The sequence below is a fragment of the Gracilinanus agilis genome, chromosome 4 (genome assembly GCF_016433145.1).
Source record: "Gracilinanus agilis isolate LMUSP501 chromosome 4, AgileGrace, whole genome shotgun sequence".
Classification (NCBI taxonomy): Eukaryota; Metazoa; Chordata; class Mammalia; order Didelphimorphia; family Didelphidae; genus Gracilinanus; species Gracilinanus agilis.
The window spans coordinates 251,248,857-251,269,919 of record NC_058133.1 but is presented as its reverse complement, the minus strand read 5'-3'; the positions used below and the strand labels follow the sequence as shown (position 1 = coordinate 251,269,919).

Here is a 21,063-nt window from a genome sequence, read left to right as displayed (position 1 = left end):
CCCACGCCCCCACGCCTACTCCTTGATAGACTACAGCTCCCAGGAAGCCCCGCGCAGCTTGACAGTTCTTTTTCTGTGGACTACAGCTCCCACGTTGCTTAGGGTTGCACGAGGCTGAGAGTATTGTACTAATGTAAGGTAGGGACTAATTGTGTATCTTCCTAGATTAATTAAATCTGCCTTTCGATAGGAACGTTTTCATAAACTGAGCCACACCCTGGGTTTCTGGCTGGTTTTCATCCTCGGTAATCGTTTGTTGGGTTTCTGCTTGTTCAGAATGGGGCTAAACGTTGTCAGTGGGCGGTTTGGAGAGATCTTCAGGCTCTTGGCATCCCTAGGAAATAATAGGTGGGATTAAATTTTGGGTTGCTAGGTGGTGCAGTGGATAGACCACTGGGTCCGGAATCTGGGAGACTTGAGTTTAAATCCATCTTCAGACTCTTCCAAGCCATGCGACTTTGGGTCTTTTAACTTCTGCTTGCCTCAAATTTCTCTTCTGTCACATACAATAGCACCCACCTTCCAGGGTTGTTGTGAGGATCAAATGAGATTAATAATTGTAAAGTGCTTAGCACACAGAAATCAACATATTTGTTGTTATTCAGTCATATCAAGACTCTTCCTGAGACCATTTGGTATTTTCTATAGCGAAGATGCTGGAGTGGTTGGCCATTTCCTTATCTGACTCATTTTATAGTTGAGGAACCCGAGGCAGATAAATAAATGACTTACCCGAGGCCTCAGGAAGTATCTGAGGCTAGATTTGAACTGGGTCTTTGATTCCAGGTCTTCACTATCCACTGTGCCACCTAGCTGCCCAGATAAGTGTTAGCTATCAATTCTTGAGGGCTAAACCGAGATCTGGCCTAGCCACTCACTTACCTCCATGTTCTTCTCTGATACCCCTTCCTTTATCTAAAAAATGAGAGGGGTTGGACTTCTTTTAAACAAGCCATAGGTTCTCAGGATGTGTGGCTTACATACATAGTTCCATATTTCCCCTTTTCAAAACATTTGTCATCACTGAGTAACACAGGTCTGCTCCTGGACATACATTGTCTTTTTGCTTACCTGGAAGCCAGTGGTAAGACATTAATTCTTTCCAGAACAGAAAGTAGAAAAAGTAAACAGAGCTGTTAGAATGTCATGAGGACATGCCAAGAACAGGGATTCTTCCAGTGTGCTAGCCAGAGAACCCACAAGGTAGAGAAGACCTTAGACACTATTCCTTGCCTAGATAGCAGTTGAATTTCTAGATGTAAATAAGTAAATTCTAGGTCTATAAATCTGTATCCTTCTAAGTGAAGTGATGGAATTGAGTTTCTAACTTGGTAAGCTGAATGCTTAAGTATTGATGAACATACCCCATGTTGGACTGCCCTGATTCAGAACTGAATCTGCTACTTGTTTGCCTGTGTGACCTTGGGGTTTCAACTGTCTGAACCTCCTTTATGTCTCCTCCCTATTTTAGAGCTCTTGTAATTTTAAATTCTGATAATTTGATCTTCTCGAGACTAAAAATAAGATATTACTGCTACCTCCTCTCCATCCCATAATTTTTTATTAAGCCCGAGGTCAGAGAAAACACATACACTTTCAGCTTAAAAAAATTATTCTTTTTGCTTAGATCCATAGCAACTCCCCCACCTCCCAGGGGGATTCTGTAGAGGCAATGACAGGTATACTTGTGTGGGGTGAGGGTTCTCTCTCTTCCCAATAACTCACCATCCCCTCCTCCAAAAAAACCCCAAAAAACCAAAACCCCAAGTAATTCAGGTATAAACATAGTCTGCTGCTTGGGGGGGGGGGGCAATTGCAACTTAAAATTAATGCCCAGCTTCAATCAAAAATTGTGTACAGTGCTTTTAAGCCTAGGAGGGACATATGGAACCCCAATTAGAATAGGGAGCTTGGTCCTGCTCTTATCTCCCCCAGCATCTCTTCTCTCCTTTTCCACTCTTCCCCCCTAGCAGAATTGGTCATCATAGTCTTCATCCTTCATTCCTTTGAGCCGAAGCCTGGCGAAGTCCTCAAACACAATGTCATCATCTGTGCCATAGCTGGGGAAGGAAGTGAGGGAGGGCATGAGACAGCAGCTCCAGGTTTCCCCACCTCTCCAACCAAAAGAGAGAGAGAAGCAAGAGTGCTGCTGGCATCACAGACAACATGAAGATTTAGCAGTGATGGTGGGACTGAGCTGCTGGGAAGCCTCTTCACTAAGCCAGGTATTGTTGAGGCCTCATCCCTCAGCATCTTCTTTTCTCTTTACCCCCACCCATTAATAGTGAGGGCAGGGAACTGAGGCTGTAGTAGGATAGAGGAGGAAGACTTAAAGCAAAAAGGAGTCTTCTTCCTTTTCCATGAATGTAGGGGGAGGAGGGGTAAAAGCAGAGGTCTTCCTTACTTGGTCTCAAATTCGATGAGATTGGTATCCACTGGATCATTTATCTCAGGAACAGCTAAAAGGAAAGGAAGGGAATAAATAGTTGGTGGGTCTAAGAAAAACAAAGTCCTCTTTATAGCCCATCCCTAGTCTGTTCCTATAATGGATCTCTGGAAATAGCTTAGGAGGTGGGGAGGAGACTCACCTGACTGAGGTTTGGAGTGAGTGGTGTGGTCATGAGGTTTGGGGTGCATTAGGACAAAGGGGAGCTCCACGGAAACATCCCTAGAGAGAAAAACAGTATGAAGGAAAAAGACAGGCAGCTAGAGAAAATGGGAAAGATAAAAAGGAGATTGGCACTCACCCTCCCCGAGACACAACCAACTTCACTTTGACTCTATAAGAGACAAGGATGCCCAGTACCTCTTTGTTGGCGCCTTCCTTTACTCTATAAGGAGAAAGATGTTCAGTCTGGGAGCACAGATAAATAGCAACCTGGTGGACTGCCCCCTGCCACACTCCAACTCTAGACCCTCAGCTTTGGGGGACAGATGCCTAATGCAGACTAAAAGTTGTATTAGTTGACCTTGAAGTCTTTAAGATAACCACATATAATACTTGGAGATGGAAGGGACTGACTTCCATTTAGTCTAACCACTTAATGTGACAGGGCAGAGAACTGAGGCCAAGAAAATAAGGAGTCAAAGAGGAATTATATGTGTATGGGTATCAATTCTGGTTCTGTGACTTATTCCTCTACAACTTTGGGCAAATGGCTTCACTTCTCTAGGTGTAGCAATTTCTCTCTAAAGATCCCTTCCAGCTATAAATTATGACTTATGAAATTGCTTCCTCAAATTGTCAAAGCTTGAATCAGAACCTAGATATTCAAACTCTCCCTCCAAGAAACTTCACTGAATCATAGCAGTTTCTATCAAGAAGCCAATAGGAAATGTAGCCTCAGCTCTGTTCCAAAGCAGGCTGAAGGCAAGAAAAATGAGATATGAACCAAGTAAGCATATGTAACAGGCATGACACAAACAGGATTCCCCTTGTCCACTTGCATAGTACTGGAGGCCAGATTGGTATCTTCATGTTTGAGCTTCCCATCCAAGGCAAGTCCTCGTTTCTCCCTATTTTCACTGAGCAGTGGGGTTAGATTATACACTTTACAGAATGTGGAACTGGGAGACACCTGGTCACTGAAAAGAGAAGGGGTGGTTATTTAGTAAGAGATGTTGGCGTGGAGGGAGGCAGAGTACAGCCTCCAGTTCTCAGAGTCCCCAAACTGCCACTAAAATTTATTTGACACTGGTTGCCACTCTTTAATGGGTAGTAGTTATAAGGGAAGCAGATATTAGCTCTAAGGAAGAACCTTCTAGCAATTAGAATAGTTACCTCATGAGCTTCCTATCACCGAAAGTATTCAAATTAGAGGCTAGATGGAAGACTTGAGATTATATTGTTTCTTGATTCTTTCTTGGTATAAACTAGTCCCTCCTCATCTGTCCCACCCAGTCTGGAAAACTCTTTCTTGGTCTTTGCTATCCTTTCTTTCCCCAAAAGAACAGGGCCACTGGGGAGGGCTCCATTACTCACTCTTGTTCTATCTGAGCCACTGGACATTTATATTGGGCAGTACTGAAGAGGCAGATATCAGCATATTGTCTCACTGGAGTGGAGAAAAGGTGAAATCACCAGCAGAAAGCAGCAGGCAAAGAATAGGAATGTAGAAAAGTAGTAAGATCATAGCACCCTCAAAAGATGGGATATCAGCTTGTAAACACCGCCCCCCCCTCACAACCCTCCCTCCACCTCTTTTCATTCAGATGGGTCCTTTATCCATGCCTTCCAATTTTCTTGCTTCTCTGATTCATCACCCTCAGTCCAATCTGTTCCTGTTTAATGTTCCTGCATTCCATATTTTGGTCCATCCCCACCATGACTTATAGCCTCAACATTTCCTAGTCTGTCCCAGTCAAGGTCTTCTTCACCTCCTTTATTAGGGCTCCCTTCAAATATCTTCCACAGTCACTGCCCTTCCATCCCAGTCCCCCACAAACCCCGTTCTATAGCCCTTATTCATCACTTCATACCAGAGACTTTGATCTTCTTGACAGTCTTGGTGGAGTTGTTGGTGACATGGACATTAACACTAAGTGGCTCCCCATGGTAATATAGCTGGGAGACAGGAAGGGGAGAGAAACTCATTAGTTTGTCTCATCACCTGCTAAACTCTCCAAATCATTGTTTAACACCATACTTGTTATTTTCTTAAAAATGAACAACTTTCTCCTCCAAAGATATAGAAGAAGACCCTCTCCATATGTTCTTAGTTTAAGTACATCATACCGTGTTCCTTCAATAGTCCAGCTCTACTGTGGCAGGCCTTCAATCCAAGGGTTGTCCAGTTGGAATTATAATGGCTAGCTTTTATACAGCACTGACTATGTACCAGACACTGTGCTAAATGCTTTATATATATATTTTTAAACCCTTACTTTCAAAGAGCAGCAAGAGCTAGGCAATTGGATTAAGTGACTTACTCAGGCTCACATAGCTGGGAAGTGTTTGAGGCTAGATTTGAACCCAGGTCTTCTCAACTCCATGGGTGATCTAGTCACTAAGCTACCTAGCTGCTCCAAGATACCTAAAAGTCTTTTCCATCCTGTCATTTGCCCTCCTGCCCCTAAAAGTTTCCTGTTGGTAGTATTAGGTCCCTTATTTTGATGAAGGATCTCCTCTCTCCTTCTTACCTCTTTGTCCAATGAGGCCTCAAGGTGCAGGGATCGGTCAGACATGAGGAAGTGTCGGGCAGTTTCAGCAGTAGGCTGAGGACCTGGTTTCTCTGGGGCAAACTGTACCTTCCTAATTACCAGCCGAACTGAATTCCTAGACCAGGAAATCAGGAGGTAAGATAGGAGGTGCTGTTAGTGTTATATATAGCACAAGGTCCATGAATTCCCCTAACTTTCCAAGATGCTATCTTTCCCCAGCCTAACCAGTAAGTCAGTCAACAAACATATATTAAACACCCACTGTGTGCCAAACACTTGCTAAGTGCTGGTAATACAAAGAAAGGAAAAAGACCATCCCTGTTCTCAAGGAGCTCATAATCTACAAATGGAGAAGAAAAGCAAAAAATTATATATAAACAATGTAAACTAGAAATAACCAACAGAAGGAAGACACTCAATAGACCCAAGACAGTTCCAAGAATAGTAAGAGTAATTGGGGAATGATGGAAGGTGGGTGGGTATTGGTCCCCTCACCTCTTGTGGATTTTCTCTTCCAATGCTTTGGCACAGAAGGCTCGAATCTCAAAGTCTACCCCACAGGCCTCAATGGGAAGAGGGAAGAAGTTAAAGTCAGTCTCAACCAGGGGCCCCACCACCATCCTAACCCTTAGCCCAAGGATGTTACCTATCAGCATCTTTCCTACCTGACCCCGCCCCCCAAATCATAATTTAGCCCTCTTTCTCAACCTCAATACCCCACCTTCCCTAACCCCTGGCATCCAGCCATTTATCACCAATCAATAGGCATAATTATCTTCTTTCCCAGTCCATTTTCTTTAAAAACATCTCCCACTTCCTCTTATGGTCCATTTCCTAACACTGCCTTTCAGGTCTAGCTCAGTGTCCTTCTACCTTGCCCACCTCCATGCCCCCACAAGCTCCCATTACCTTCCCTGTGTCCTCAGGTCCAGGTTGCAGTGTAACAGAACAGGGCAGGTTCTGTGGAATCTGAGAGTGAGGAAAAGGTGGAAAGTTTCCTCTGACACCCCCCCATCCCTATTCCCCAAGAAAAAATCCTTCCCCAAGTGTCTGAGATTACAACCTCCTCTCTGAATAAAAAAACACAAAAAATATGATAACGGCACAAGAAAAGGTGGGGAGAACTCCATCTGGATGTAGGAATTAGGACTGGACTTGTAACTTCATAGTTCTTCTGGCAAGAAAATCAATTTTTTAAAAAACCCTTCCCTTCTGTCTTAGTATCAATTCTAAGACAGAGGAACATAGGGATCTGAATTAAGTGACTTTCCCAGAGTTCACATGGCTGGGAAACATCTCAGAACAGATTTGAACCCAGGACTTCCTGTCTTCAGGCCTAGTGCTCTATCCACAATGCTACTATGTTTCCCCATGGAAACCATCTCTCTTAATGTGGACTAACATCTGTTCTGCATCCTATACTCTTTGAGAGTTGTTTAAGGGATAGAGAGTGACTCATCTGGCATCAGAAAACCAATTTGAATGAAGAGGCAGGACTTGAACACAGGTCTCCTGATCTTCCTGACTCCAAGGCCAGCTTACTATCCACTCTATCAAGCTGCCATTCTAGATGGAGTAATTAAGTTGAGAGAAAACTGTCTATGGGGGCTTTCTGAAAGCTGGCCAGGAGAGTACTAGCTCAGACATGCCTTGGGCATCAATCCTATTATTCCTACTTATCCTGAGAGATCTCTATTATGCTTAGGTCCCTAGTCTACTAACAATGAGGTATTCTAGTCTTCCCAAACACGCATATAGCAGGCCCCATACCGGAGGATGAAGGCCTAAGGGACTTTCATAGAGAGAAAATCAGCTGATCCCGACAGGCAAAGTGTTGAAAGTAGAGAGATGAAAAAAATCCTCACTGTGAAGGAGAAGGGGTGAGCGTGCTGGCCCAACTTCCTCAGCAGTCTTTCCTGAAGTCGAGTAGTAGGTTGGGGAGGGTCAGGAATGGGGGGAAAAGCTTGGTATGTGGCTGCAAACAGGTCCTTTCGGAATGACAGGCCCAAAACGTCCAGGTCCTCACGACCATATCGGAAGGCACAAGTCAGTGTCACGTATACTACAGATGGATGGGGAGGAAGAGGAGGAGAAAAAGATGTCAGGAAGAAATTCTCCTTTTCCCCAAAGAGCCTACCTTGGATTCTCTTAATTAGCAAGACCTTCTGGCAATAGATGACATTTGATATTATATGGCCTCTGGTTTCATTTCTTTCTTCTGTTAAATACTCTAAAAACCCCATACCCTTCCCATGTGTAATTCATCACTAATTCTATTAAGAAGTCCTCTCCCCCTCAACCTCCTCAACTCTAGTTAAAGCCCCCAGTCCCTGAGGCTCCTCACCTTTTCGGTCCTTCAGATAGTCTGGGTCCACTAGCACCACTCCATCTGTAAAGCAGATCCATAGTATAACCTCAGACCCTGCCTGGTCCTCCATAAAGCCTAGACCTTATCTTGGTACCTATAGATGTCATAGAGGAAAGTAATATGTTGGCTTAAACCCTCTTAGGGCAGTTCTCTCTTTCTCTGTGTCCAGGGCCAGTCAGGGCTTTTGCCCTTCCACTCACCCACAGGATCCACTCGATCCAGGTGATCCACAAAGTCCCTCTTGCCCAAGTACACTGTTAGCTGGCCAGGAGGCAAAAGGGGAAAGAAGCTGGGGATTAAGATCAAGTCAGAATGGAAGCCCTCAAGCCCAGAGTATCTTCTTTTACAGACCAAGCACCAAGAAGGAATTATCTCTCCTTCCCCAGACCCCTCTTTTTTATGGATGGGCCCAAATCTCCTCCCTGCTCCCCCTTCAGCTGCCTAGCACCCTTGACTTCAAATGAGACCCTCCCTGGGAATGAAGACCTTAGGGAAATGCAACTCCAAGGTATCAAATCAAAATACCTCCAGACCTGTCCTCTCTCCCCACTTGGGATTCTGGAGTAGGGTAAACAGATTATAGCCTGTATCCCCAAGGCTTCTCCCTTCTCCCCCCTTGACCCCAGAGACCAAGGCACCTGCCTCTCTTAACATCTCCCCTCAGCTTCCCTAGGTCATACACAGGCATGCATGTTGCCATAGTGGCAAGAAAGGAGGAAGTCAACTCTTAGATGTGACAGGAAGTGGGGAGCTAGTGGGGAGGGGTTGGGGAGCCTGTGTAGGAAGGTGAGGCTACTGAAAGGAGATTGGGAAAGAACAGGATGGTTTGAGCTATGGGGGCCTCACCTTGCAGTTAGGACTTGACTTCTTGAAGACCCTACCAAAACAAAGGAGAGAACATAATTCAGAAAGCCAAAGGAGACTCCCTTACCATCCCTGGGATGCTGCTCCTCTTCCAAACTTCATTCTCTATACTCTTCATCTTCCCAAGAAACTCAGTCCCCCCAAGGGGGCCCCAACCTTGGACCAAAGGCTATGGGATTTGGAAGGTTATTACTATGGCAACTATCCAGACCCACCATATCCCCTTCTAGCTTATTTGTTTCTCATGAGTCCTTTCCTAAGTGAGAAGGAATGGGAATGGAGGGGAGGGTTCTTCCTCTAATACGGCAGCTATAAGTATATAGTAATCTGAGTAATGGCTAGGCCCCGACACTTCTCCCTAACCCTAACCTATCCTCATTTGGTCTTCATACTAGCCTTTACAGGAGAGGAAAGACTCCATGAAGAGTACAACTGTTGGTTCCTAGCTGTGTGACCCTGGGCAAGTCACTTAACCCTGACAGCCTAGCCCTTGCCACTCTTCTGTCTTAGAACTCATTTAGGTACATATAGAACAGAAGATAAAAAGTTAAAAAATGACAACAATATAGCTATTGGTTTCAGAAGTCATGATCTAGGTCTACTCTCCTTCCCCCTTTACCGCCCCCCCCCACTTCAAACTGTATTTGCTCTCCTTTTCAGAAGCTGAAATAAGGGTACTAAATGAGAGGCTGTAATAGAGACCATCTGGGATTTCAATCTATGGCCCACTGTCTGCCTGAGGGGAAAGAAGATAATCCCTCTGATATACCTCAACTTGGCAGTTGCTGAAATCAAGATTGTTGTGACAACAACCCTATGAGGTAGGTACTATGGGAGATGGTAGCCCATCTAAAAGACAAGAAAACTAAAGCTGAGGGAAGATGGAACTTAGCCTGAGGGTCAGATTGATATCATGGAAGGCAGCAAACACAGATCTCTCTAATTCTGAGTCCAACACTTTACTAACATGATACATGGTGTGTTTCATCATTTGAACTACCTTGCTAGGTATGGTCCTCTTCCACTTACAATCATATTCTCATCCCCCTCCCCCCTCCCCACCAACTCCCTGGGATTGCCATTTTCCAAGGCAGGCATTCAGGGTACACATTCACCTTTGGATGGAGGATAGAAAGTCTTTGGGGCCTCAACATAGCAATATTTAGAAATTGTTTTTTTCATAGCAACTGCCAAGGGATCTGCTCAATCTAGAAATGAGATAAAGTCCTACTTACCCCTTGTACACTCGTTTTTCATAAATACCTCTTGAATAAACCTAAAATGGCCAATGTTGAATGATAACTACTCTAAGCTTTCCAAACTCCAGTCCCCAAATTCCTTTCTTGACTTCCAGAGGGTCAAATTTCCCTAGTCTATTAAGTGAAAACTTTGAGAACCAACTAAGGTCCCATCCTTTCTCCATTCTCCCACACTGGCCTTTCTAGAAAAGTAGAATAACACTTCAATATATTTAACCACCATTTATTTTCTTCTGATTGCCATAGAAAATACCCTGTTCTGATAACTTCCCAAAAGACCCAAGATAGTATCTATGTTTTTCTATTTTTCTGTTTGCCTGCCATCCCTTACTCTGCAACCTAAACCAAGGCAGAGGCAGGTGGAATATTTTTAAAAAGGAACTTTTTATTTGTTGTCAAAGGCTTTGTCTTTAAATTCTAGGTCTGTCATTTACTACATATACAGATTTTACTGTATTTGTTTTCTTGTCTGTATAAGTCTCTCCTTTCTCTTCTAGTTCTAAATTTTATGATCCTGTCATCTTAAGAGGCCCCAGGATGGTATCTACCTGGATGCTGGTTACTGGGGCAAAAGCCCTTGCCCAGGAGAGAATTCTGGGTCCAACTTTGAGAGCCGGTACTATTTTTCGTTTGTGATTTTGTATCTATCAGCTCTGAGCATAATGCTTTATGGCATAAAGGAGCTTAATAAACATTTATTGAGTTGAGTTGTTGAATGTGGTTAATTACCCCAATCTAGGGAGGAATTCATATGTGGAGAGTAGTGAAGAAGACTGGGGGAGATCAAGGGAGTTGCCCAGAGAGGAGGGCCAGTTGGAGCAGGTGCCCCCCCCCCCCATTTCCTGCCATTCTCTCCATTTCCTGTGGCTCAAAGAAGGGGTTGTGTATGTGTGATAAATTGTGCCATGTCAGCAGTCCCCTCCTTAGTCTACCCCCCAAAAAAACCCATGCCACATAACAGTAAAGGGGGACAGTCTCAAGTCAACCACTTCCCGTTTCTTCTTGGGATCCTAACCCACCCACATCCCACAGCCTGCCCTTGTGAACTGTTTCTCCTCTTAACCCAAACATTCAGCTTGGGGGTCAGAAACCTATGCTCCCACTTTCTACCAAAAAAGGTTTGACAACAGTTTGCAAGAGATATGACACATTAGTACCCACTCCTAGGTTTTTAGAGCATATACCCTCTCTTCTACTAGATGTTTCTTGCCCCCCCCCCCCCTTCCAGAAGCAGAGACATCCACCCTCAGCCCTAGGTCCCTGAGTGGGCATTGGGTCACAACAGGAAGTAGATTCTGCTGGAGTCCAAAAAACAGAAGTTGGGGTATAGAGATGGTAAAGAGCCTTGACTTAAAATTATGTGGGGAGAGGGCATGCTAACGGCAAATGGTGCTGGGACAAGAGGCAAAGAAGCATATTAGGATGGGTTGCTTGCAACAACAGCCCTCAGGTCCCCCATATGTACTCTTCTCTTCCTCCATAAAGCTGCTGCCTCTAGCAACCCTTGGGGGGTGAGGACAAAATATGTGGGTATCACAGATTAGGATGCAGGTAGAGGGCACTCTTCCAGGGCGGGGGACTACAGTATAGACGACTTCCTGTTTGTTTGGTACGAGAACGAGGGAGGGGGTTGTTTCTCCCCAGTGGGTTTAGGCTTCCCTCTCCAAGCACTGCCCCTGGGGGTAACAGGCCACCTGCTGCTTCTCTCCTAGTCCCAGCATCTCAGTCATAAACCAACTCATTTGTCCAGGCCCTCGCATTCCTTTCGTCCCTTTGAAATGCAAGCTCCAGGCTCCGAGTTGTCACTCGTTTTAAGTGTGCCAAGCATGCTGCCCCCGTCACTTCACATCCTCATGGACCCACAAACCCGGTCCTTTCAGCGCCCCTGCCCCCACTCCCATTCTCACTCCCAGGCACCTGGTCCCTTCTCTCCTCCTCATGCTCTCTGTTCACGGAGCAGCCACTCGTTTTACAAACTCTGGCTCTGAGCAATGCACCCTTTCTGCAGACCCCATCTCACTTACCTGGTCCCTGCTTTCTCCCCCATGGTGCGCGCAGCAATCCGCCCGGCTAGTGGCTCACTGCTTTCCTCGCCCGCTGCTTGGCCCAGCTCCTCCCCGCTACCACTGCGCAAGCGCTTCACCACCTCTCTCCCCCTCCCCATCCCAGAAAACCCGGGTCCGACGCGTCAGTCGGGATAGAGGTGGAGATTTTACCCCTCCCACTCCTAGCCGTATCCCCAATTCTCCAAGTTTATTGGACGGTGAGCCGAAGCCCGCCCCCCTCTCACGCACTGATTGGTGCTTCCTCAGCAACTACTCTGGTAAGCACTCTGCAGCTTTGCTCCTCCCCTCTCCCCGCCTCTTCGCATTTCCAGGCAGTTCTTTGGTTCCCTATTCGAAAGGGTGGCTTCTCCCCGTCCCCCATCCCCGCCCCGGCAAGATGAGCCTGTGGATTGGATCTTCATGTTCAGGCTCACGCGCCAATTGGCCAAATAGATATTCTTCCCTCTACCTCTTTTTCGTGCATTGAGTATGAGTGATAGCAGGTCTAGGGACAGAAGAAGAGGAATGGATATATGCCGTACATTCCACATTCATCCATTAGAGCTACTGAAAACGAGTTTCTTCCCCGGGGACTAACAGCCCCGTTTTAGCACCGCCCTCAAGATACCTTGCAGTGCGAGGTCGCGGCACTCTCTGGCCGCCCCTTTGATTCTATATCCCTACCCACTTTCCTCTTCCATATTCATCCATCTCACTCCACTCCACCCCATTTTCTTTCCTTCATTAAATTATGGAAATTTTGTTTAACAAACTAGTGGAAAGTCAGCCTTTAGATTGCGGAAAGACCTCTGAGTTCGAAGTCCGGACACCTTGGTTTGCAATTCGTTTATTAGGAGTGTGTTAAGGGAATCTTTAAACCTCTCGGATCCCGTGTCTTTATCGATAAAATAGCTAATTAATATTCGCATTGCCAAGTTCACGAAAAGAAAGTGCTTTACAAACCTTAAATTACTATAACAATCCAAATTATTGTTATACAAAATGGCTATTTTTTCCTGAACTCCTTTGATATCAACTATCACAATTTAGCACTTAATTATCTATGATCTCTATACTATAACTCTTCCAGAGAGGAAGCATGGTACAGTGGGAAGGGCCTTGCATTTTGGGTCGGGGGAGAACCGGATTCCAAACATATCCTGATACTAAGCAAGACTATGTACAAGTTCCAAACTCTAGTTTTCCAAATGCAGATAATGCTTGTAGTATTTACCTGAAGGGTTGCTATGAGGAAAAAAGATCTTTTGTAAAGCACTTTAAAAACCTTAGTGCTATGAATGGAAGTTATCATCTCTAAGATGCCTTCCAATTCTAACATTCTGTGATTATTAAACATCTTTTTATCTTCTACTGTCAACTTGTTTTCCAAAGCTCTGTTCCAGGATCCTCCAGGACACACTTAGAAAGATGGATATTCATAACCCTCTTGAGGAATTCTCGATAGTAATAATAATAATATGGCCTTCGAGGGAGTATAAAGATGGTATGCAAGTGAACTTTATGACATATAAAGGATTTCCTTTAGGAATGATGATATAGACCCCAAATACATTTTTGGTGAAATAATTTTCCCCAACTACATCCCTGGCTCCACCCCGATCCCAAGCAAGCAAGCTTGGGGGGCTGGAATGCTGGCGGTGGGGTGGTAAGAAATAGAGCTGAGTCGTATCAAAACTTGTCCTACACGGAAGGGGAAAGAGAACAACTCTTCCTCCCGTCCCCTACTATTCGCACAGTTGGCCCTCGATTCCCCTCCAAGAAAGTGCTCATCAATATTAATTAAATCACTAGTCTCATACTCCTAGCTCTGCCCCACACCAGCTTCAATGCGCACGCGCAACCTGTTCTTTCTCTGGCGCCAGGTCCCCTCTGGTCCTCAGTACGCATGCTTTGAGCTCCTCATATCCCTACCTCCTCCCACTGCACAGTCGCAGCGTGTTGACGTCATCACACTGCGCAGCGGCCCAGAGTGCAAGCGAAGATGGCGGCAGCCGTGCTGAGCGGGAGCCCCGCAGGTTCTGGGGCTGGGGGTCCGGGCGGAGCAGGCGGTCTCCCGGCCGCGGGTCCTGGGTCGCGTCTCCGCATGCTGCTTTTGGAGAGCGTATCTGGGTTATTGCAGCCTCGGGCCGGGTCTGCCGCGCCTCCCTCGCCCCCCACCGCCCCGCTGGTGCCGGGGCTCGTGCGTCTGCTGAGGCTGCACGGGACGATGGGCGGGGCCCAGGTGAAGTAGAGCGCCGGTGGGCGGGGCCTGGTGGGGCGAGTGGTGTGGGAAGGGGACTTCTCACTGGTGAGCTTTCGGGAGTGGGGCTGTGTTGAGGTTTTTGGGTCGGGGTCAGCCTCCAGGTGATGGGAGGGGAACCTAAGAGGAGAAATCTGGAAGGGAGAAGCTCTGCCGGTAAAAGAGTTAAGTAACGAGGATCCTAGAGATAATAGGTCCCTAGTAAGGAATAGGGAGATTAACCTGTAGTCCAGAGGAGGCTGGGAGGAAGGCTAGTTTTGATTGGTATTTCTCTCTTCTCTGTTGATTCTCAGATTATCGTGTTCAGGAACCATTTCTTTCCAGACTTGTATAGAGGATCTCCCAGGATCACCTCACACTCAAGGGATTTATAATCAATATCTTCCTTTTGAAGCAGTATCGTACAGTGTAGGGCACAGTTCTGCATCCATTCCCCCTACTTGTTATGTGTCTAGCTGTTTTCCGTATCTTGGCCTTAGTTTTCTTCATTAAATGAGTAGCTTTGACTAGATAATCTATATAGTCTCTTCCTTTTCAGCACTACTTATCTTATTATGAATTCCCCCAAGAGTCTCGATTTCTCATTTTACCACTATCTTCCCACTTACCTTCACTCCACATTTTTACAAGCCTCTTTGACTCTTTATTTGGTCATTTTGGAAGTGTGATTCTTTTCTCCTTCATTATTCACATCCTATTTATTACCAAATTTGGTGTTAAAGGAAGATGAATTGGGTGAGTGAGAAAGGGAGAGATACTATAGGCTTTGGAACAAGTAGGGCTATTGCTCTTGAATTTACTCTTTCCTTTCTGTCCCCACTAGCATGGATATAGTTATCTTATGCCTGATGTGCTACAAGAGTCTTGTAACTTGTTATACTGTCACCAGTATACACCACTACATGTATGGACTCTTGTCTAACTTTTTCTTTTAATATTACATTTATTGTGTCATTTATTTGCTCAGAAGCTCTCATTGATTCTCCATTGCCTAAAGCCCACATTGGCCTTTATGAATGACCTTTCTCAGTCTGGCCCCAATGTCCCTTTTTTGTCTTATATTTCTCAAGTTTTAGTTTTAAGCTAATCAGATCATGCTATGCTTATACAAACATTTGAGTGTTTCCTTATCATTGTCCCCTGCTGTGGAATGCAGTTTTCTTTACCTCTCCCTTCAGATTTTAGCAATGTGGTTCACCTTATTCTTCACTGATGAAACTTCCTCCTGCAAATTCTTATGATATTTGTTTTACCATTCATTTAGCACTTGATTATACATTTGAGTTTTATTGTTATTGGTGTGCTTCCTGTTTGTATTTTTCTTCTGCATTAAGATTTTGTTTTCTTCAAAGGGAGAGATTTTTTGCCTGGTTTCTTTGTATCCGTTTATTGTCTAGTCCAGTGCTATCCAGTGAATAGTAGGTATTCATTTATTCATTGATTAACTCATTTCTATTTTTTTTAAACCTCACCTTCTGTCTTAGAACTATGTATTGATTCTAAGGCAGAAGAGTAAGTAAGTAAGGCCTAGGCAATGAGGGTTAAGGGACTTGCCCAAGGTCACACAGGCCAGATTTGAACCTAGGACCTCCTATCTCTAGGCCTGGCTCTCAATCCACTGAGCCACCTAACTGTTCCCCCCCCCCCCCCCAAATAATTTCTGTACATCTTGTCTTCCCATTCTGAATCACCCACCATACCATGACCAAACACCGTTTTTATCATTTCCCTTCCTTGCTTGAGAACATATAATAGCTTCTCATTACTTATAGCATTATGTTTATAGCAAAATCTTCCTTGCCAGAGCCATCTGCAATCTGACCCCTCTTGTATATCTTCCACTTTGTTTCCATTTTTCAGCTACCAGCTAATCTCATTGCTGCCTAGAAACACTTTTCATCTGCTTCTTTTGTTTTCCCTCAGCTGGAATACCCTTTCTCTATGTGATTTATGTAAATCCTCCCCTTTCTTCAATACTTACATAAAGCCTTCCATGATAATTAGGCTTACCTGACTTCTGATCTCTCAGAAATTCATGTACCATTCTTTGGGAACCCTTAATTATATTCTCTTTGAGCTTTTAAAAATCATTTTTCATATTATCGATCACCTCTTATGCCCCTAAACAATGTGGCAAGCTCCTTGAAAACCAAAGCTGTGTCATGCTTCTCTTCTATAACCCATAACAGTAGGCACTCAGTAAATATGTGTTGAATTAAATTAGAATGAAGCCAAAGAGTTTTATCAGTGGGAGCCAAGAGGCCTAGGCTTTCCACTTAATTGGATAGAGGCTTGGTATAAGGACTTCTGGAAGAATTGAGTTGGGTTTTTAGGTGAGAGCTTGGATACTGAGTTTTAGAATAGTTGGGACTTTTCAGATGATAGAGAAATAATACTGTGTGGGCTCTCTCACTTTCCCCTGCCTAACCGTGATTTCTTTCTATAGAACCTCTCAGCTGTGGGAGCACTGGTGGGTCTCAGCAATGCCCGACTTGGTTCCATCAAGACTCGGTGAGTCCTTTTATCAGGTTTTATCCTTTACCCCAGGTGCAGGAATTCAACCACATATCCATTTTTATATTTGGGGCTTTAGAAGGAATCTCCTTGTTCCTCCTGAGATCACCTTATTCATCTCCCTCCTTCCATATATTGGATGTAGTAGCTTATTCTAGAAGCCCCACTCCTGGGTTTTACAACCTCCCTTAACTGGAAGCTAAGATTTACATATAATTATATTACTTTCTTATCCAATTCAAGTTGTACATTAACACTCAGGCCTTCTTGTATTACACTTGAAGTGTCTCTTGTCCTTTTGCTTCTCAGACTCCTTCTCAATCTTTTCCCAACCCTACCCCCCATTCTTTAGGAGTTAGGACTAGGATGGGACTATATCCCAAGAGATAGGTAAAGAGAAGGAGGTGTTATTCTCTGGAATCTAGCTGACCCTCTCAGACATTGCCCATCCTCATCCTTTTGCCAGGTTTGAGGGATTGTGTTTGCTTTCCCTGCTGGTGGCAGAGAGTCCTACTGAGATGTTCCAACAGCACAGTGTCTCCTGGCTCCGTAGTATTCAGCATGTCCTTCAGGTAAGCATATCCTTTCCCCCTGACTCCTTATTTCCTGGGTATGGTGGATTCCTTATTGTAAGGGAAACTGGTAAAGTAATAAGACCCAATCCATTGAGTATAGGAAGATGGTCATGGGACAAGAATGCTGTGTTCAGCTCTTTGCTATTATTCTTATTCACTGTATTTACCTAATTCCTTTGACCTTATTACTTGCTATATTAAATAAACTCCTTTAAAACATCCCATTTTAACTTTTCTACAGATATCCTCACCTTGGTTTACTTTTGCTAACATTCTTATCTCTGCTGGCTTTTTTTTTTTTTTTTTAAACCCTTACCTTCCGTCTTGGAGTCAATACTACATATTGGCTCCAAGGCAGAAGAGTGGTAAGGGTAGGCAATGGGGGTCAAGTGACTTGCCCAGGGTCACACAGCTGGGAAGTGTCTGAGGTCAGATTTGAACCTAGGACCTCCCGTCTCCAGGCCTGACTCTCAATCCACTGAGCTACCCAGCTGCCCCCTCTCTGCTGGCTTTTTAATCCTCTTCTATGGACTTGTAGGGGCCTGATGGAGAAAAAGAGTTGAGTTTTATTCTTCTGTGCTTAAGGTATTCATTTAACAGGGAACAACTTTGCAATCTACTGCTTTCCTTTACCTTCCTAATTTTAAGAAAGTTGTGAGCTAGCAAGCTTAGAGATAAGGACTGCCCTTTTCAAACTGATGCTTGAATAAGCATTGGAGTAACATGAAGTTAGGAAGGCTGGAGTTCAAATTCTGCTTTGACGCTTGTAAGCTATGTGGCCCTAGGTAAATCAGTCTCAGGAGGGTAATAGTATATATATCTCCTGGGTTATTAGGAGGCTCAAATGGGCAGTTAGATGGTGCAGCAGAGAGAGTACTGGGCCGGGAGTCAGGAAGACTTTTCTTCCTTGAGTTCAAATCTAACTTCAGATACTTAGTAGCTGTGTGACCCTGGGCAAGTCTCTTAATTCTCTTTGCCTCAGTTTTTTCATCTGTAAAATGAGCTAGAGAAGGAAACAGCAAACCACTTCAGGGCCTTTGCCAAGAAAACCCCAAATGGGGTCTCAAAGAGTTGGACATGACTAAACAACAAAATCAGTTTTCAAATTTTATATCACTAGAGATGTGAATATCAGAACTTCAATCTAGGAGATGATGCTACTCATTTTCAGAAGGAAATAGCTTGTTTAAAAGAATTGAGAAATAGTTTGAGATGGGGAAACTAGGTAGCCTGTAGTGTCTCTAGACTAAGTTCTCTTTAGGTGGCTTTTCCATCTTGAATTCAATTCCCAAGCTAGATTGCTCAAATCAGGAAGGATCCGAATTCAAATCCTTCTTCAGATACTTCCTGACTATGAGTTTAACTTCTTAGCCTAAATTTCTTCCTTTGTAAAAATGAGGTACTTGAACTCAGATGGCCTCTAAAGTTTCTTCAAGAAATTTGTCATCAAATGCTACATTAAAAAGACAAGAATAAAAATTTTTCTCAAAGCAAAATGCAATTTTTTTTTGCATTATTTATGGTTTAAAAGCTCTCAATTTCTATTGAAAACCAAATTTATATCCTCTGGAGATGCCAGAATCACTGGATTTTAAAGTTAAAAGAGATTTAGGAATAATCTGATCTAGTCCTCTCTAGACACCCTGAGAGGTTAGTTTCTTTGACCAAGGTCAGAGAGGACACAGCAGAATTGAGCTTCTAACCCAGGTCCTGTTGGAGAGCTCTCTACCTAGACAGGGAAAAGACTTGAAAGTTTTGAACCTTTAATGGACTCTTTTACTATGCTATGTATACTTTTGTCTCTTCCCACTCCTCTCACCTCTTTTCAGCTTCCTTTTTTTTTTTTTAAATGCATTGTCTTCTCCCATTAGAATGTAAGTCCTTTTGAGGGCTGGAACTGACCATCCAGACTTTCTATTTGCATTTGAATTGATGTCTTTGGACCCTTGGTATGCTTAATAAAGTGCTAATCAGCTGCCTAATTGCCTCTTAATCTAGTGCTCTTCCTACTATGTTGCATCCTTTTTTTGGCTCTGTGTTCTTCCTAAAAACTTTGCTTCCCTTTAGAGAGTAAGAACATGGGTTTTCCCTGGGCTCTACATTTTTCTTTCTTATCCTTCCATTTCAGTCTCAGGACCCAGCACCTACCATGGAGCTGGCTGTGGCCATTCTGAGAGATCTGCTTCGATACTCAGCCCAGCTCCCTGAGCTTTCCCGAGACATCTCCACAAACCATTTACCTGGCCTGTTGACATCTTTGCTGGGCCTCAAACCTGAGGTAAAGCCTGTGCCCTCAGGGCAGGGCTCCACCTGGAGAAGTGGGCCTGGGAGTAGGGAGGAGGAATTGCTGAAGCTAGGAATGGGGATGAAGGATTGGAGGCTCTGGGACTGGGAAGAGGATTTGAAAGCACTAGGGTATGGGAGAGGCTTTTGCTCACTTTCCTTCTTATTCCCTCATAGTGTGAGCTGTCAGCATTGGAGGGAATGAAGGCCTGCATGACCTACTTCCCCCGGGCCTGTGGCTCCCTCAGAGTAAGTGACTATGACCACTCTACCACCATCCTAGTTAGTTATGCTAGCTCTGTAATTCTACCCTCTCATGTCATGAATTTCATAAGTAAACTCCACTGGTCCCCCACAGAGGTTGTACATTTGAATTTTGGTGCCCCTCTCCAGATCTGTTCTCTTGACCCCCTGTTCTCTTGATCAGAACCTCAGCCTCTTCAGTCAGTATCTTTAGAGTGTTCTTTGTTACTAGTGGCTGCAAAAGCCATCAGTGGCTATTATCTCTACTAGTTGTACAGGGACTTAGCCTGGCATAAGCTCTGGGGATGCAGTGACTAAACAAAACACAGTCTCTGCTCTCATCAAGGAGTCAGGAGAAAGATGATTAGATTTTGAATGAAGAAAACTTGTCTATTAAGTGATTATTAGGTATAAAGCACTATAAACAGCAAGTAGGGCAGTCTGGCTGGAACCTAAGAGTGTGTGAGGGGGAGTAATATGAATAAGTCTAGAAAGATAGGCTAGAGCCAGACCATGAGGACTTTAAATGCCAAGATAAAGAATTTATATTTTATCCTGGAGGCAGTAGAGAGTTACTTGAGGTTCTTGAAGAAGGGGGCTATCACCAAATATGCTTTAGGAAGATTATTTTCCACAGCTCTGGAGGATGGATTAGAAATGGCAGGGAAGCAAGGAAACCAATTATGAAGTTGATACAATAGTGAAGGTAGATGCTAGACAGGTTATGGAGGTAGACTAGACCAGACTTACAGTTAATTGGATTTGGGGATTGAGAGGCAGTAACTGAGAATGATGCTGAGTTTGGGACTCTGAGTGACTAGAAGGATGGTGGTGCTCTCATCTCTCACAGACAGAAATTAAGTTATAGGGGTAGGTTTGAGAGAAAGAAAATGAATTCTGATTGAGATGCCTATGAGACATCCAGGCTTTCCAGTAGACAATTGGTGATGAGGAATTGCAGCACAGAGAATATTTGAGTGAAATCTTTTGAAGTTTTCTAATAAATTGAATTTAAGTGAGGCAGTGTCATACCAAATCTTCCACCTCACCTAGATCCTAGAGACAACAGGTATCCACTAGTACTTATTGTGCAAGTCTAGGGAATGGCATGGAACTCTTGAGTGAGATTATAATTGATCTCATGGGAACTGGTGGGGCAATTAAATACAGGTAGTATATGAAGAGAAGAGAAAACTGGGACAGAGCCTCAAGAGACACCTAGAGTTTGGGTCTGAGATATAAATAATGATCCAGCCAAAGGATATTGAGAAGAAATGGTTAGGAGGGAAAGGAGAGAAACAAGAAAACCTCCTTTTTAAAAATTATTATAAAAAATGTGTTATTTTTTTCTTATTAGAAGGTAAGCCCCTTGAAGGTGGAGACTTGATTGTCCTGACAATCTTTCTGTCAGTGTTTGTATTGATGTTGGCACATAGGAAGCACCTAATAAAACAGTGTAGAGCTGCTGTCAGGTCTGGAAGATAAAGACTGA

At 44.1% G+C, this 21,063-nt stretch overlaps 2 protein-coding genes and 1 long non-coding RNA gene across 6 annotated transcripts in view; 2 read left to right on the top strand and 1 right to left on the bottom strand.

Annotated features, from left to right (window-relative positions):
- Positions 1 to 50: 50 nt before the first annotated feature.
- LOC123244614 lies at positions 51 to 10,358 on the top strand. Its single transcript, XR_006506083.1, has 4 exons — positions 51 to 138; positions 1,974 to 2,225; positions 9,053 to 9,213; positions 10,149 to 10,358. It is a non-coding gene; the product is annotated as an uncharacterized LOC123244614 (long non-coding RNA).
- On the bottom strand, positions 1,499 to 11,739 carry ARRB2 (arrestin beta 2). 4 transcript variants are annotated; one of them, XM_044673134.1, is made up of 15 exons: positions 11,676 to 11,739; positions 8,375 to 8,405; positions 7,729 to 7,789; positions 7,505 to 7,549; positions 7,026 to 7,222; positions 6,070 to 6,129; positions 5,656 to 5,723; positions 5,140 to 5,275; positions 4,480 to 4,564; positions 3,983 to 4,055; positions 3,448 to 3,585; positions 2,748 to 2,831; positions 2,589 to 2,668; positions 2,405 to 2,495; positions 1,499 to 2,060 (listed from the first exon to the last, which is right to left on the bottom strand). In XM_044673134.1, the coding sequence occupies exons 1-15, from the start codon at positions 11,696 to 11,698 to the stop codon at positions 1,967 to 1,969; spliced, it is 1,266 nt and encodes a 421-aa protein (XP_044529069.1). In that variant the 5' UTR covers positions 11,699 to 11,739; the 3' UTR covers positions 1,499 to 1,966. The 4 variants fall into 4 exon arrangements, with proteins under 4 accessions (XP_044529069.1, XP_044529071.1, XP_044529070.1 ...); XM_044673135.1 differs by having other exon boundaries at positions 1,525 to 2,060; positions 2,405 to 2,459; XM_044673136.1 differs by lacking the exon at positions 7,505 to 7,549.
- Positions 11,740 to 13,698: 1,959 nt separating this feature from the next.
- Positions 13,699 to 21,063, top strand: part of PELP1 (proline, glutamate and leucine rich protein 1) — a 32,096-nt gene continuing 24,731 nt past the window's right edge. The window contains exons 1-5 of the mRNA XM_044673127.1: positions 13,699 to 13,938; positions 16,403 to 16,467; positions 16,937 to 17,042; positions 19,174 to 19,323; positions 19,506 to 19,577. Of these exons, the coding sequence (XP_044529062.1) occupies positions 13,699 to 13,938; positions 16,403 to 16,467; positions 16,937 to 17,042; positions 19,174 to 19,323; positions 19,506 to 19,577 (633 nt within the window). The remainder of the gene's footprint in view (positions 13,939 to 16,402; positions 16,468 to 16,936; positions 17,043 to 19,173; positions 19,324 to 19,505; positions 19,578 to 21,063) is intronic.

Bases quoted from the DNA above. Each gene is read 5' to 3' on its own strand.
- ARRB2 (XM_044673134.1), bottom strand. From the start codon at position 11,698: ATGGGGGAGAAAGCAGGGACCAG. The intron at 5,724-6,069 runs GTAATGGGAGCT...CTTCCCATTGAG, and splicing joins GACCTGAGGACACAGGGAAG to GCCTGTGGGGTAGACTTTGA. The intron at 4,565-5,139 runs GTAAGAAGGAGA...CCTGTCTCCCAG, and splicing joins AGGCCTCATTGGACAAAGAG to CTATATTACCATGGGGAGCC.